Source organism: Hyla sarda, chromosome 1 (genome assembly GCF_029499605.1).
Source record: "Hyla sarda isolate aHylSar1 chromosome 1, aHylSar1.hap1, whole genome shotgun sequence".
In the NCBI taxonomy this organism is placed as follows: Eukaryota; Metazoa; Chordata; class Amphibia; order Anura; family Hylidae; genus Hyla; species Hyla sarda.
This window is the reverse complement of record NC_079189.1, coordinates 481,259,587-481,278,105: the sequence shown is the minus strand read 5'-3', so window position 1 is coordinate 481,278,105 and position 18,519 is coordinate 481,259,587. Positions and strand designations below refer to the sequence as shown.

At 39.3% G+C, this 18,519-nt stretch overlaps 1 protein-coding gene across 1 annotated transcript in view; it reads left to right on the top strand.

Moving 5' to 3' along the window:
• Window positions 1-12,650: 12,650 nt before the first annotated feature.
• The window catches only part of CTXN3 (cortexin 3), a 46,844-nt gene continuing 40,975 nt past the window's right edge, over window positions 12,651-18,519 (top strand). The window contains exon 1 of the mRNA XM_056552367.1: window positions 12,651-13,260. Within this exon, the coding sequence (XP_056408342.1) occupies window positions 13,230-13,260 (31 nt within the window). The 5' untranslated portion in view covers window positions 12,651-13,229. The remainder of the gene's footprint in view (window positions 13,261-18,519) is intronic.

The window sequence follows — 18,519 nt, the reverse complement described above, 5'->3', positions numbered from 1 at the left end:
GATGCTTATGACCCGGTCAGGTATTGCCAGTAAAGCATATGATTTCTTGGTTGCCAACACCAGGGTCTCAATATAGAGGTATACCTCAAATGCCGTCCAAAGAAGCCAAAGGTCAAGTACCCCCGAACAACCTCTCCTATATACCGGTAAGTTGTTAGTCCTATGTGGATGGTACCATGGCTGAAGCGGAGCCGCTTCAACTTACCGGTATATAGGAGAGGTTGTTCGAGGGTACTTGACCTTTGGCTTCTTTGGATGGCATTTGAGGTATACCTCTATATTGAGACCCTGGTGTTGGCAACCAAGAAATCATATGCTTTACTGGCAATACCTGACCAGGTATAAGCATCCTATCTCTAGAGGTCCACATCAACGCAGCATAATATATACAGTATATATATATATATATATATATATATATATATATATATATATATATATATATACATAAAGGCTTCACACCTCTCCCTCACTGAAAAGAGGAACAAGAAATATACACAAAAACCAAGGGCCTATTAAGAAGTGGGATATAATATACTGAGCAGACTATCCTAATTGTGGACATACACTCTGGGTCTCACCACTACTATTTCCTCCATATACATGTACTGTAATGTACTGGCTTTATGTGAGCTAAGTGACATATCCTTGTGGGTGTCACATGGCTATATTCCCTGATGAGTTGTACCACCTGTGTTTACGCGATACAATGAAACGCGTTGGATTTGCTTGATTGTAACCAAATTGAATGTTATGGATACCAGCTGTATACTGTATATATGTGTATCTATAACTAATACTCACCTAAATGTAAATTGGAGGCTGTAGAAATCAGCTATCTAAACACTAGTGGCCTCTTTGGGCTCCTACTGCCTTCCTTCATTAGGGAGAGGCAGGAGGTTCCTGATGTAGGTGGTCCTCACAAGGAAGACCTTCCTACATTAATAGGCAGGGGGTCTACACAGACCAGCAGGGCCAGATAGCAGGGCCAGATAGATAGGCCACTAGATGCCTAAAGCCCTTATCTAAGGACTAGCTGACTTTCTCACACTATTATGTTATCACTTTATTTGTATGTTCGATATTTTAATACATATCTAATAAATGCTATATTTTATTATATGACCTAGTGTTTAATTTCCTATTCTTTCTGTTCATTCATGGGGCAGAGTTTACTAAGACTCTTGGAATCAGCAAGGATCTCAGCTGTCAGACACCCATTAATGCTCAAGTTATGCATTTTATCTTAAGAATGATCAATATGAAATATAGGGTAAAAAGGAAACATTTTTAATTGCTTTTGTCCTATTTTTATGCTTTTCCACAGTTCCCTGCGTGAATGAAGTAGTTGTGCACTTTTGTGACCGCTGCTCTATTAACTGTCAATGGGATGGACAGAGATAGTCAAGGGCTACCACATTATTTAAATATTAAATAAGGTCTCAAAGATCATATTAAACCCTCTTTATATTGATACTTTATATTGATAACTCTCTGAAGAAGTTAATTTAGGAATAATCAGTATAAAACTAAAAGAACATTTTTTGGTTGCTGCTTCTTTTTTCCCAGTGGTACATTTCCAAAAACATATAAGAATGTGTGTTCTCCACCATTTCAGCCAATTATAGAAGGCATCAGATGACTTAGTCTATGAATATCATTAGACACTTTAGTACACCCCCTGGTGACCAGAACACCTAGTTTGATTAACAACACTATAAATCTAGTGAAAGCCATGCATAATATTACATGGGACAAGAATTACACCTGAGACTCTACAGTGCTCTTTACACCAATACCCTATGACAGAGCTTTAACCCCTTAGTTACCAAGCCAATTTGTGCCTTATTGTCAAAACAGTTTTCTTCATTTTTTTTTTTAATTGTTGCATTCTAAGAGCTATAACTTCAGCACAACCATACGAGGGCTTGTTTTTTGCAGAAAAATCTGTGATTTTTAATGGGGTTCTTATTTATTATGCACAATTCTAAAAAACATTTTTTGAGGGGGGGGGGGTGGGGGTAGGGGTAATCTTAAATAGTTTACATCCTGCATGTATTATGACAGCATCTAATAACTCTATTGCTGAGACCATGAGTAAGGGCAATGAAATACGGGGAAATATTTTGGTTCCTCCACACCAGCTGTAGCAACAAGTTTTTTTCAATAAAGTTGAGTGCTGATTTAACCCCTTCCCCTGGCATGCCTCTGAGACCTTAGTGCCCAAGCATTTTTTTTCTATTTTTACCTTCCAAGTGCCATTAGTTTTTTATTTTTCTGTTAGTTTTTTAATCTTAACCCTTCCAGTACTTAGCATTTCCAGCAGTGTGTTTTCTGTAACCCCTTGTGTGAAGTATTCCATTTTCTGGTTTTTACTACCACATCAAGGAATTCCAATCTACAACTGTGCTGGTCTTATATGTGAACTTTAAGTTCATGTTATTACTGTTGACGTGGTTGACAAAATCTGTGAAGCCCTTACTCTTGCCCCAACAGACAATAAAAATATCATCCACGAATCTGTGGTAACTATCAATCCACTTACTTAGTTGCTGAAAAAAACATAGTTTTTCTCAAAAACCACAACAAACAGATTTGCTAGAGTACAGGCCACGGGAGTAACCATGGCCACTCCGCTAATCTGTTTATACCATGCTTGGTCGAAATGAAATGAGTTACTGGTGAGGATTAGAGTGAGGGCGTCACAGATAAGTCAACACTCAGAGGAGTCTTATTGGATTTCATGGAAACATTGTATACTGAGGGATTGTGGAATGTTGGCGTAAAGACTTTCTTTATCTATTGCTACCAATAGATACCCTTCCTGCCATTTGCATTCTTCACACAAAGGGTTACAGAAAACCCACTACTGAGAATGCCCTCCTTCACTTTCAGAGTTAGCATCCGACCCATGTTAAGACTGCTTTACCATATGGCCAATTCTTGCACCTGCAACGGATTAACAGCTCAGATGATGGCTTCTTAACACAGGCGAAAGATCTTGTGCAAAGATTAACCAATAGAGGTTATCCTCTATGCTTTTGTTAGAGCAGCTTCACAAGATCCTGATGCCTTATTAAAGAGAAGGAGGAAAAACAGTAATCATATAGGTGAACGTCAAGAGTTGGAGTCTCAGAAGGCAGAATCAACCCCAGATAGATTTTCTTTTGTGTTCGATTTCAGCCCTCTTTCCAATACCATTAAAAAATCAATAAATGACAACTGTCACTTCTTCAAAAAGATCCCCTTTTAAGCAGTGTGACTCAAAACAGACCTGTAGTAGCCTTTAGAAAAGTGAAGAACATAGACAATCTCCTCACAAGAAGTCGTTCTGTGTCAGAAAAGAAAAAAGATCTAGCTTGGCTTAGTGGTACAGCACCCACGGGGAATCATTGTTGTGGGAGCTGCAAATGGTGCCCGAGATTGAGTAAAGAAAAAAACTTTCTCTTAGGGGCATCCGAAATATTTGTGAATACCTAATCACATCTTGGACCAATCACGTAGTTTATAGAATCAAATGTGCATATGGCTGCTTCTACATAGGGAGCACTATACCATATACCGGTTCCGTGAACACGTGCAGTCAGTAAAAACCTTAAAGGAGTACTCCCGTGGAAAACTTTTTTTTTGAAATCAATTAGTGCCAGAAAGTTAAACAGATTTGTAAATCACTTCTATTAACAAATCTTAATCCTTCCAGTACTTTTTAGGGGCTGTATACTAAAGAGAAATCCAAAAAAGAAATGCATTTCCTCTGATGTCATGACCACACTGCTCTCTGCTGATCTCTGCTGTCCATTTTAGGAACTGTCCAGAGCAGCATATGTTTGCTATGGGGATTTTTTTCCTGCTCTGGACAGTTCCTAAAATAGACAGCAGAGGTCATCAGAGAGCACTGTGGTCATGACATCAGAGGAAATACATTTCTTTTTTTTTTATTTCTCTTAAGTATACAGCCCCTAAAAAGTACTGGAAGGATTGAAATTTTTTAATAGAAGTAATTTACAAATCTGTTTAACTTTCTGGCACCAGTTGATTTAAAAAAAAAAAAAAGTTTTCCACGGGAGTACCCCTTTAAAGGATGCCCAAGGATCATTGAGCATGTCAATGTAGAGCATAAAGGTGATACCTCTGTATTGAAGTTCTTCAGAATTGAGAGAGTATTTCCCGTTGCTGGGGGAGACAGAAGGAGATTGCTGCTGCAGAAGGAAGCGATGTGGATCCTGCACATGCGTGCACAGGGTCCAGCTGGCCTGAATGATAAAGTGGATTTAAGCATATTCTTATGATTTTTATACTGTGTTTTGTATTGTGTTTACCCTTACGCATGTTTAAAAAAAAAAACTTTTTTCCACTCTTTTTGCTTGTTGGTGTACTTTTGGAGGCATAAGCCCACTGACTTCACTGCCAGGTATTTTATGCCGGCTCTGACGACAGTGGGGGAGTGGTCTGAAGAAGTGCACCTGGTGCACGAAATAGCTATTACGCTCACGGCGTCCCTCTTCCCCATGCTGTAAGCCTGCCGGTGTATTGAATAAAGCACAGCCGTATCTTCATCTGTGGTGAGTGCCATCTTCATTCTTTTATGCATATTTAAAGCACACCTTGTGGCCATTAATTTAGTCAGGCCAGTCCCTCCTATGTAGAGGGTTTATATGATGTATGATGAAACTTAGGTTTCCATAAATAATGTGAAGATTAAAGCGTACCCGTCTGATCCCCAAAAAAATAATATTTTTTAAATATATCACTCAGTACCTAATCCTGACCATGTACATCAAATTTTTATGTGTTTAGCACCTTTATTTTTTTTTATTACACTTTAAATTTAGCTCAATAGTCTGAATTCCTCTCAAAGGGAGGGGGCGTGACCTCACTGTGCAGGTCTCCGCCCCCTCCCTCAGTATGCTGTCTGCTCACATCTTCTCTAGCATTAGCAAAACTACAACTCCCAGCTTGTCCTCACTGACAGTAGCGGGACACAAGCTGACAGTGGGAAGCTTTTTCCTCCAGCTGTGAGCCCTGCGCTCACAGCTGTCAATCAAGGAAGTGTGTCCATGACATAGGTGATGATGCATGGACACAGCAGGACTAGTATGTGTCCAAGCAGGCAGGGGGGGCAGTTGTTTGACAGTTTTTTTTCAGTATGAAATACTGAAAATTTTATAATGAAAGCAATTGCAAAACCTATTGGTTTTGCATGCTTTACAACATATCAAAAGTTTTTGTATCTGACAGTGCCCATTTAAAGGTGAAACTTTATTGGTGCTAGAAAAAGCTTTTTAATAACTTGACTAAATCCCAGGATCTGGTCTGGTGTCTTTGTTACATGCATTGGCTCCACCCTTCTCCTCATTATACAGCTACCCACTGTACATTCTCAAGGTGGCTATGAGCTAAGACATACTATTTTTTATTTTTGTAATTTTACAGCTAAAGTCATTAAGGAGTTAAAGAGTATGAATAGAGCTGTGTTGACCACAGCATGAAGCACTAACCAACACATTCTCTCCCAACATTTCTATGTTCATGTATCTCCAGCTCTCCCATGCTCAACATGTTGATGGCCACTATGTGCTGTGGTCGACACAGCTCTTTTCATGTAGGAGATTGCAGTGGTCTGAGTAGTTGGACCCCCGCGATTGGACACTTATCCCCTATCTTTTTGGATAGACATCACATGAACCGGTCCGGGGAGAACAACAAAATATTTTAGTTGTATTGACACCTGGGAAAAAAACAAGCTTTATACTGGGTTTCCACAATGGTTTTTTTCTGGTGTTTTTTTTTAAACTGTACCTGCAGTTTTTGAGCCAAAGCCAGAAGTGCCCTCAAAAGAAAAACTGTGTGAAAAACTAGTCTTGCCATTTTTTTCTGGGACTTGTTTTCCACATAAGTCTTAGGGTGAAATTGTAGAACAGAAGGTTCTTGTCCATAGCAAGTTTGACTTTTGGATGGCCTCCCTTTTTTTTTTTTTTTTTTTTGCCTTTGGACCTCTTTTATCATAGTTTTGTGGATCTATTTTGAGATTTTGTTTGTCTGTAGATAAATGAGCTTCTTTTGGGATATATGCCTGCAAAATAGACCTTAAAATACACATGGCCATATTTTGGAAGTAATCCATGTCAAAGTGCCTGCCAACTAATTGTATGGCCAAAACAATAAGGCTAGGTTTCCACACAGGTTTCTTTCTGGCATTTTTTTGGGGAGAACTGCCACTGCAGTTTTTGAGCCAAGGCAAGAAGTGGATTCAATAGGAAGGAGAAAAGTCCGTTCATTATATCTCCCATTGCTTTTAAATACACTTCTTGCTTTGGCTCAAAAACTACAGTGGCTGCAGATCTGCAGACACAGCGTGCCCACTATTTTGTCAGAATGGAAAGATAAGATAGATGAACCTTATACCATATAAATAGATACCAGTTCACTTCAGGAAGTCTCAAGACTGAGAGTATAATTACTCACATGAAAATGTCCACAGTAATATCCAAATTCAGTGAATTTTCAAAATGGGAAGTGTCCTGAAAACAGTGATGTCACAGTAGATGGTTTATGTACACAGTGATGTCACTACTCATGAGTAATGCATTCCTTCGCAGGACAGTTCAGGAATAATTCATACGGTGATGTCACAATATTGGTACAATGCCATTTGTATATTAAATACTGATGATTTTCTGATTCATATAGTGATATCTTATTACAAAATGAATGAATGTGCTTAGTTAGGCACAGTACTGTCATAGCACAAAAATAATGTGCATAGAGATGTCACAATACAGCTACAATCACATTTATACCTTGATTGATTTTACTACTAGTTATATGTTAATATGTTTATTTTTAAAAAACATTTTTTTTACCCAAACTATTTTTTTTTAATGTCTAAGTTAAAATCAGATGAGGGGGCATCATTTGCTAGAGATGCATGCACAGCTGTCCCCACAAGCAGGATGGCCCAAAGCCATGTTTATTCTGACTCAAAACATTATTTTTTTTCTCTAGGTCCCTGATACAGTGTGACAGGTAGAAGAAATATTAATAGATCTCTGTTGTGGGAGATAGTAATACATTTTATGTTTTAAATATCAAAGTAGCAAACTATGTAGTATACAAAGTAGAAGCAGATCAGTTGTTTCTCTGTCTTCTAATGTTCGGCATACATATAAATGAAAACATTTGGCTGACATCTGTCTCTCCCCAACCTCCTGTACACATGAATGCCCAGTTCTTAAAGGGTACCTCTCATCAAAAAAACTTTTGATATATTATAGATTAATGTATGCAGAATAACTTTACAATTGCATGTTATTAAAAAATATGCTTCTTTCTATTTAATTTTCCACTTTGAAGAAATGACCACTAGGGGTCTCCCTACCAGTCCTGGCAGCAAGCATTTCAGACTCATGCTGGAGTCCTAAACACTATGAGCTGCCAGTCTGCTTTGTTCACAAAGGAGAACACTCAGAGCTGCCAGCCTGCTTTGTTCACAGCCTGTTTGCCTGTGAACAAAGCAGGCTGGCAGCTCTGAGTGTTTAGGACTCCAGCATGAGTCAGAAATGCTTGCTGACAGGACTAATCGGGAAAAATACAATAGAGAGAAGCATATTTTTCATTAACATGCTATTGGAAAGTTATTCAACATTCATTAATCTAAAATATATCAAAAGTTTATTTGATGAGAGGTACCCTTTAATAAAGATGGGGAAGGGGGTAAGCTGCTGCCAGACTTTTATGGTGGTGACTAGAGATGAGCGAACTAGAGACGAGTGGACTGGAAAAGGTTGATACAGTCCTAGGAAAGATTCTCCTAGGACTGTATCCACCTTTTCCAGCCCACGGGAGCACCTGAAAGCTGAACTAATTTATGCAGGATAAGTCATCAACTGCCGAGCCGAGAAGTTCATCACGAATCAAATTTGCTGTAAGTCCGCTCATCTCTAGTGGTGACTTATCTTACCAAAAACACCAAAAACAACAGTATCAGGTAGCTGACATTCAACCTGCACAAGCCGCCTTCTTTTACCCGGTTGTGGTAGAGTTGGAAGACCCCCATGCATAATAAAAGGTTGGCCAGTCAAATAGCAGGTTTTTCCAAAGCACCTTGTATGATCTATTGACCTGCAGCCAACTTGGCACTATTATTTTGTAACACTTGGTTACAGACAGCATTTATGACACCTCATTTAACTAACTGGGTGCCTGCCCTGTAGTGTTGAGCGGCATAGGCCATATTCGAATTCGCGAATATTCGCGAATATATGGACGAATATTCGTCATATATTCGCGAATATTCACGTTTTATTTTCGCATATGCAAATATTCGCGTATGCGAAAATTAACATATGCGAAAATTTGCATATATAAAAACCTGTGCAAGCACAAAATTCGCATATGCGAAACTTAGCATATGCAAATGTTTGCATATGCGAAAATTCGCGCGCCAGTCTCACACAGTAGTATTAGAGCCTTCTTTACACCACACAAGCTGGAAGCAGAGAGGGATGATCACTGTGATGTGTACTGTGAAAAAAAATATTTAAAAAATACGAATATTCGTAATTACGAATATATAGTGCTATATTCGCGAATATTCGCGATTTCGCGAATATGCGATATTCGCGAATAAAATTCGTATTGCGAATATTCGCGAGCAACACTACTGCCCTGTACTGAAGAGACCTGTCTCTGTATAGCGAATACCATTTTTGGCAGTGTTCTTTTATTACCAGAGAGCTAGAGGCACCGGGTTAAAATGTTTTATGTTTTATGTATATTTATGGCTTGCTATTTAAAATGTAAACAGTAAATAGAATTCATATTTGCAAAAGCTGATCCTGAATTGAAAGTTCCAGTTGAATAGTTTCCTCTTCCCTGGGCACCTGTATCTGCCCTTGATATCCAATTCTGAGCTCCCTACCCTTTCTGTACCTGAGGTGAGAGTTTGAAGAAGAAGTAACTTAGATCCTGCATTGTTTCATGCCGAGTGCTCTGCGATGACTGTACTTCCAAATGTAATGCACCACTGCTTCTCATCTCTGAAATATAGCCCGTGACAGACTAGGACTGCTGAATTCAGCATAGAATTGTCATGACACACCGTGATTAGCAATGCCTATAAATGCTACTGACATGTAGGCCCATATTCACTAAGCAGTAGGTGCTTCCAGATTTGTCCACATTTGTACATACTGAGGATAATAGAGGTGAACTAACACCCTGGCTTAAAGGTGCTTTACATGTCATTTTAGGGAATATACATCTAGAGCAGTGGTCTTCAACCTGCGGACCTCCAGATGTTGCAAAACTACAACTCCCAGCATGCTCGGACAGCCAACGGCTGTCCGGGCATGCTGGGAGTTGTAGTTTTGCAACATCTGGAGGTCCGCAGGTTGAAGACCACTGATCTAGAGTGCAATAAATACAGTGCTGTCTCAAAGTCCTATTACACAGGGTGGATAAAGACAGCCTATTCGTTCAATAATAACCCAGTTTACTATACCCAGCGATCAGCCGATGAAGGAGCAAATGCCTATTCGTTGGCTGGTTGTATCTTTTACATAGACCATCAAGGACGTGCAGCCACCAATGATAAAAGGAAATGCTGCACGAACAACCCATTTTGTGGCTCTGCATGAAGAACAGTTGAGCCATGTAATAGGCTAATTAAACAAGTAACAATCTAGTAGATTAGCACTAGTTTTGGGCATGGATACACCTGTCTAAAAGGGCCCTTAACTTGCTGATGAGTGGCAACAATAGAAAAAAATAGCATTTTATCATTGCTTCCACTCAAAGAGTAGGTCCTTCAATAACCAGGTATTAGGGAATTGTTCAGTTCCTTACGTTTAATTTCAAATCATTCCGATTGTTTTCCAGGATTGCTCTACAAAGTATAAATACTAACATATGAAGATTGCAGAATAAATGTACATAATTTAAAGGGGCATTCAAGCATTTTGTAAAAAATAAGATGCTGCTGGGGTGGATGGAAATAGAAAAAAAAAAAAAAAGCCATACTTACCTACCCCTGGTGCCCCACTTGTCTCCTGCTAGTCCCAATTGGCTCCTTCTGGTCTACTGATCTTATGTATTCTGCCTACTTCCGAAATGAGCAATCCGTGCAGGACCTGCTAGCTCAGCCTATCACTAGGTAAGACGGGACACCGCTGTTTGGCTGAGCCAGCAGGTCCTGCACAGGACCCTGGTCTTGGAAGTAGGAAGAAAACAGGGACTGTAAGGATCTGAACAGGAGCTGAAGGGGACCAATGAAGAACCAGGGGTAGGTAAGTATTGTTTCTTCTTTTTAATACATTTTTTGCCTGCCCCATGTTATTTAAAAGAAAATGCTGGGATGCCCCTCTAAATACGATTAAGCCTATCATTATACATTTCAAAGAAGAGAGAAAGCATGACACTGTCAGTACAACAGGTTAATTCTGAACCTTTCAGCCATGTAGTCAGTAAGCAAATGTATCCCTCCTTCATTATATATAGATCATTTCATTATAGATACAGACCAAATTTGGTGCAGATAGAATTCTGAAATCTTTACAAAAAAAAACATTTTGTTAAAACAATTTTTATTTACATAAAAAGTATTCAAACATCATTTATTTTACACCACATAGAGTTTTAGTAAATAAAAACATGACATGAAGCAAAAACTGTTTTTAAAGCCAAAGGGACGTTTTCATCTGCATTGAGATACATATTGGAGAACAGATTGGTCTTGCCATTGATTCAGGAAAAGAACATATCATTACAGATTATTGAAATAATGAAAAAGACATTGAGATGATGAAAGTGACAAATGTGAAAGGCAAAAATAAATAGCGTTAATGGGTACATCATTGCTCTTGTTAATAATGGTATGAACATGCACTACTGCTAGAGTATTTTCAGCAAAACCAAACTGTAATATGCAGTGCAACGGTTTTATTTCCTTCAGGTGTCCCAAATGCAAGTTCATAGCCTATATTTGGTGGCTCAAGTTTAACTAGGCTGGTGTATGTAGAATTGTTCCTGGACACTCAGTAGGTTATATACTGCTGATCCCACTTCCTTTTATTAAATGGGTAATGTTCATTCCTTGTCGGTCCTATGAATAGGACATTAATTATTGATTGATTGATTGAATGGTGTTAATTGGGAATATTGATAGAAGTGTAATAGCTAAGTACTTACTACATAACTCTAAAAAAAAGGACACACTAAATCAGACCCTTTATCTTTTTTTTTTTCAGTAAATGGGGACAATGAATGTCCTAGTCATAGAAAGACTCTACTTGACATTGCCATATTTTTACAAAGGTCAGGTGACTGGTGACAAAGTCTGGTAACTGGGTGGCCTTGGTAGATATTTTACTTCATTTTCATGCTCCTTGAACCAAGATCCAGTGCACTAAGCAGTGTTAAAAAGAGTACTGTCATCCTGGAAGATTGTATCACTATCTGGAAACAATTCTAGAAACAATTCTAGACCATGGGATGAGTTGTTCGGTTATTATCAGGTCCAAAGAGTGCCTTGATATCACAACCCAAACCAAACAGAAACTCCCATCGTACTTGAAAGTGAGTTTACGGCAATCAATATTATAGATCTGGTGATCTCCAGACATAAGCATGTCTATAAGTAGAAAAAATTGTGAAATCTAGACTCATTAGCCAAAACCTCATATTTCCATACCTCCATGTTTTGTGATCGTAGCACCATTAAACTTGACATTTTTTGGTATTAACATATGTCTGGCTATTGCAGCTCTTCCATAGATATTACCTTTAAGAAGTGTACACCTGATACTAATACTAATGCAAATGCCCTAAACAGGCATTCAGCTCTACATTGCCCCTCACCCTAAACTTTGACTTTTAACCACAGCTACTTCTGTTTGCAGACATTTTGCTGTGGTCATTGCATGCTAAGATATGCTCAAGGAAAAGCTAGACCTTGACACACCCATCATCTCAAGAACTCGGGTCACAGACAACCCTACCAGACCCCAACAACAATCATTCCCCTTTGGACCTCTGTCATGTCTGACAAATTTCTGGAATAAAAAGATTTTTAAAACAGCACTGTAACAATAACATTTATCAAAAGTGATATAAGCTACAGGAAGAGTTAATCTTGACTATGTAAAAATAGGGCAGTTCTAGTTATTTTGTAGTTATTTTGCTCAACCCCTGTATAACATTTTAGTAGCATGAAGGTGACAAGATATTCTTAGTAATGGCCAACTATGCCTAGTACAAGCTCTGGGCATTGACTTATACACTAGATTGTGTAGTTCTATAAAATCAGTCATGACTAACATAGTAACGTAAAAATAGTGTACACTGCTGTCTGTGTAGCTTACACAGTAAATTGTATTAGGTAAGAATGTTTTGTCCCCAATGCTCGGCAGAACTTCTTAAATCCTGGTGAATAATAGTGTGACACCGTAGACTATTGTTTTATAATGCAGCATCTAATATGATTATATGGGTGTTGGGCCCAGTAAATATGGCTTTCTCTGAATCCTTGTAGTTATACACCTGTGGATGAGCAACATCCACTAAGTAATTGGAATCTGAATGTGTCTTAGCGCTCAGTAGTGCTGACAGAGGCTGCGGACGGTGAGTGGCATCCTTTTACATGCACAATCAATCCTTAAGTTCTTTTCAATTGAATTTTATAGTGGGCCAGACAATCTAAGGAAAGTGACGTGCTTTATATGTTTTTCATTGATATGTTCACGGACGAGACTGAAGGACACAAATTGGGATCACCATGAAGTCTGGCTGCCATAAGAGTGCTAATTGGAATGAAATAAAGGCTGAATGCTGACAGTGATCAATAAAGTGGGAGAGGTACATTTTAGAAACGCATGGCTGTGTATGGTGTGGGAATACCCTGTGAAGCCTGTACTGCCTGTGAATTTCAATGTCCTTCTGAAGAGGATTTCAGACAGGCTGCACAACCGCTTCTCATCTATGGAATACATTGAACCGAAGGGCTGCTGAGATAGAATGGAAATCAGCCTCTGCTTTTCAGAACATGCAGCAGCATCAGCTCGTGACATCTAGCATTAAGGAGCTAGACTACCTAAAAGTTACTTCCATTTTATTGCTTTCCAAGCACACTAGCCAAAATGTCGGGCTACAAGCTGCCCTTTCTAGGCTGGGTGGGAAATGAATTGGCAAGAATGAAACTTGAAGATATTCGTAAATAACTGACACGCCTGGGAATGGACCAAGTTTTCTACCGACTAGAGCAAGGTAAACCAGGGAATGCTGAAGCGTAGCAACATCTTATAATAGAAATGTTATTCCTTTTCATTTATATGTATTATTTGTCAGGTCTGTGTGGCTTATTGGAGATGAGATTGAGATAAGTTATTCATATCTCCTGGAAGAATGCTTAAAACATAGGAGAATGGAAATATGTCATTGCTTGCTTCTCATATATCATTTATTAGACATGCCATATCTCATACTCCTGTAATCATAGCATGATTGGCAAATTATCCATAAGCAAACTAAGATCTACCCGGAACACCAAAGTTCTGATCAGTGAGGGGGTAAAATATCATAATAATGGTAAACAATGATTGTTATTATTATTATTGTTACTCTCCCCACAACTTGCTGTTTGCAGTGAACAGTTTACTATGTTTCCTTTTTTGACTTTTGGCGTACGTAGGACATATGGATTAAACATATCATTGATTGATTGATTGTATGAAGCCTGCAATGTAGAAAATAACAACTGGAATCAGGTATCAGATTTGCTTTAATGTTTAAGAATGAGACAAGCTGACATTTTTGAAAGTTTTATTCTTTATGATACTTACAGTATTTCCTGGTTAGTGGACAATAAGTGGCAGAAGTTATCTATTATATAGAACCATGGTAACCATGTATGTAAGATAGTTAAACCTTTTACACCAATATTGGATGTCCCTGTCGAACATGCAAACATGGACTGTCATAAATTGGAAACAGTACAATTCATTTCATATTAACAAGTGGGCTTGGTGCCATGCAGAGTGGTAATATAGGTAACCACACTGAACTAGTAAATTTGTTATAACTTATAGCATAACGCTATTGTTTATTGTGTTTTATTTATTTTTAACCAGAATAACTTTGAGATTGATATGAATGCAAAAAGCTATCACAGAAAAGCAAACAACTGGGATACTTACGTAGCAAAGGTGCCATGTCTCAATTTGCCCTTGTGGGTATATGTAAAGCCCCAAATATCACGTTTTTAGACCTTTTATATACCTCCCCTTACAGTTTTGAAAGGGTTTTAGAAAATAGGACATGTATAAAAGTAGTTGTAAAATGTGTTAAATCTTTAAAATTTTGGGTGCAAAATATTGGTGTTAAAGGGGTACTCTGGTGCTAAGACATCTTATCCCCTATCCAAAGGATAGGGGATAAGATGCCTGATCACAGGGGTCCCGCCGCTGGGACCCCTTTGATCTTCCACGCCACACCCCATTAGAATCAGCCCCCTCGGGTCTTATTACTGGAGATCACAGGGACGGAGCGTAATGATGTCACGGCTCCGCCACCGTGTGATGTCACACTCCGCCCCCTCAATACAAGCCTGTGGAGGGGGTGTGACAGCTGTCACGCCGGAGTACCCCTTTAATGTACTTAAAGTGAACTATAGAAGGGAAATATGTCTTACATGCCTAGGGAGTTACACAGATTCGCCCTGATTTACTAAGAGTGGAGTGAAGTTTTCTTTGTTTTTTTTTCCCTCCCTTTTTACTGACGATCACAGTCCTTTGCAGGTGTTCTCGGTAAAATGAAGCGTTGGTCAGTTTTTTTTTCAATTCTGGCGCAAATTCTGGTGCAGACTGAATCAATAGTAAATCAGGGCTAATGTGTGTCTTTTTTTAAAAACGGAACTCCATTTGCCATGCATTTAAAGGAGTACTCCACTGGCCAGTGTTCGGAAGCAAATGTTCAGAATGCTGTTTTCGCCCTGCAGGGGTCGGCCACATCCATTGTGATGTCACGGCCACGCCCCCTCAATGCAAGTCTATGGGTTGGGGCATGATGGCCGTCATGCCCCCTCCCATAGATTTGCAATGAGGGCTGACCCCCGCAGCGCGAAAACGGCATTCAGAACATTTACTTCCGAACGCTGGCCAGTGGAGTACCCTTTTAATGACAGTATCCATGAGTCTTTTCAAACATTTTTCAAATCTAACACATATAGGGGGAATTTACCAAAATTGTCATACTCATTTGCCAGTCTTGTGTAAAGTGCTGCCTCTTTCTCCCCTGCCAGATTAATTGAGAGGCACACATCGGTGCAAAAGCCTCAGAAATGTTTATTACAATTTCCTTACGCTTGCAGACATAAATTGTAGTACCTTTATTGCAAGGGGAGGCCACGCCTTCTTCTTGCAATGACACCCCCCGCCCAGCTCCTTTACTTCATTTATGAGGGCAGAACATATTGCAGATCCAGCCAAAAGTCTAAAAATTTTAAGCAAACATGATATTTGTACTACATGATATTTGTACTACATTTTGTACTACATGATACATTTGTACTACATGATACATGATATTTGTAAAAAACTGCTTTTTGCAGGTTCTGCATCTGAGGCAGCTTTTATAAATCTAGGCCATTAGATTCTTAGATTTGAAGCTTCAGAAAAATATCACATGTTATATTTATTAAAATATTGGTGGCATGTACCTTTAAATACAAATGTATGTTCCAAATGACCCAGAAAAAAATGCTTAAAAAGTTGAAATTAGAAATTACAATTTGTTTTGTATTATAAATAGGGGATGAAATGAGATTTTACACAAGACTTTTTTCATTAAAAAAAATTGCTGGAAAAAAAAGCAGTGGACAACACATAAAGCACTGGTTCTAGATGTAAACTGGGAGTCAGTATAAAATATAAAAATACTATACATACTTTTGTATGTATACATTTTTTGTTCATGACATCTTTTTTTGTCTTGGGTGGGGGTTTTTGGGTCACGGAATGCATATAGCAAAAAAAAACATCTACTAATGTGCACTATTTTACGGAATAAATGACACAAAAACTTCATCATGGATGGTGCAGTTTTTTGCAACTTTTTCAGGCCATAAAAAATGTTTAGCAAAAAGCATGTGTAAAGGAAGCCTAAAGACTTACATGAATCAAGGAATTAGGTATCATATCTAACTCCTCAAGTGCAATACACCTCAATACATAATGTGGGCATTGTCATATACCATGGCAAAATATATCCATGTTGCAGGGTGATTGTTGTCATTTGTAATATACGTCCATCGGTATGCACACTTTTAATCCAATTACCCTTGGCTGTGTTAGTTTAACATTTCAAAGAATCCCTTGTGTTTTGATCCAAACTGCCAGGAGACGACAGTCTAAGCTATGACTTTCAGTGTGCTAATTAATGGACACTGCTTGCCTGGATGGTAAATTTGACGCCTTCACAGCCAAGCAGACTCCTAGGTCTGATGTCAATAGATCAAAGAAATGTTTAGGACAAATTCTCCCTGTGTAAATGCCATGTCTTCCAATATGAAATATGGGGACCAGGGCAGTATGTATGCAGCCCTATATTATACGGTTAGATTCTCCATCATAATACCTTTAAAATGAGTCCTCACATGACCCTTGTGTATTGATCCTTGCCCGAACTGTATGCACTGGGTAAATTATACACAATAAGGGGGTCATGTCAGGTACCCTTAGAAAGAGGATTTGATGGAGAACCCAATTATAACAAAATGATGTGGGTATCTGACATGATAAAAGTTAGGGGTAATTTCCTAGTCTTTGGGCATAAAGTTATCATGAGGAAGTGGGCAGCATCTATCTCTCCTCCTTGTCCTGCCCAGGGGCTGAACATAGAGGGATCACATGTCCATAGCAGGGTATAACGCTACAGACCTGGGGGGACTAGGGGCGCTTGCATGGGGACAAGATCTAATTTTTGATGCCAGAAGTAATTTCCTACCAGACACCATGGAATGGAACTCTCTAACTTTTGTAAGTAAGGACTCTATCTTTTTTCCCTTTTATTTTATTTTCTATGTGATGAAACTTTGTCTTGTTATCATCCATTTTTACATGTACTGTGAATATTTTTCTTTCATAATAAATCATTCATTTATTAAGTACTGCCTTATGTCTGGTAAAACGGACTTACATTGCCCTTGAGGAGATTGAAGTTATAGTCTTAAATGTACTTACCTGTTCGGCTACATTATAGATTTGGATTCATCTTTTTCCTGTTTTTATATACTACTGGGGATAGTAGATTATATTTGGGAATTGTAGCATATCCAGATTGGATTGATAGCTTCCTGTCGGCTTAAAACAGGCAGGTGGTGGCAGCGATATCATTTAATTGGGTGATGTAAGAGGGATTTTTTATCATTATTTTCGGTCTAGTGTAGAAAAATAGTGATTTTAGAGATAATCCTACCACCCGCACATCTCGGTTCGTGACAAACTGGTGGCATAGCGGTGGGATATTTTACCAGATTTTAGTGTGCTAGATTTGCGAATCCAGGCACTAAAAGAAATTGTCTTCAATTTCCAAAGGCGGAACTCAGTACATTTAAATAAGTTTCACCACAACAGACCCCCCCTTCTTTGTTTTTCTGTCCTATCTTTTGTCTGCCTGGACTGCATGATGGATGCATACCAAGCACAGAACAAGAGTGCTCTGGAGCAGCTTTGCCGAGAACGACTGATTCCCTGTCGGGGGAAAAAAGAGGAACTTATACAAGCATTGGAGGACTATGATATACAACAAGCTTCCCAGAGGGCCTGCAATACTGCTGCGGAAGGCCGGATTACTGAGGAGATACCTGCGGCTGTCCTCAATGATGCAGCACAATCTACAGATCCCTTGGAATATTATATGCAAACTGTTTTAAAATATGTGGACTCTACGGACATTAATGTACGGCTGCAGCTAATTCACCAATATGAGGAGCGAGCAAAGTGGCAGGCTGAGAGAGAAACAGAGGCCGCAGAACGCCAGGCTGAGAGAGAAAGAGAGGCCGCAGATCGCCAAGCCACAGAACGCCAGGCTGAGAGAGAGAGGAGAGGCAGGCGGCCAGAGAACATGGACTGAGACTGGCAGAGTTGGAAAGGAGGACTGCCTCCCCTATCACTGTTGGCACAAGAGACTCTTCTGCACCCAGACCCCGGGCAGAGAACTTTCCAACCCTGGACAAAGATGGGGATCTGGATATTTTTCTGCGCAGTTTTGAAAAAGTCTGCCGCCAATTTCAGCTGCCGAGAGGCCAATGGGCAAAGTACCTCACCCCTGGTCTCAGAGGTCCAGCACTGGAAGCATTTGCAGAGTTACCAGCAGAATCTGACCAGGACTATGATGCCATTAAGGCTGCTCTGCAGAAACGGTACAACCTTACCCCTGAGGTGTACTGAAAGAAATTCAGGACTTTGCAGAAGAAATCTACCGAAAGTTACACCGCTCTTGTGGGAAACCTGACCACCGCATTTGGAC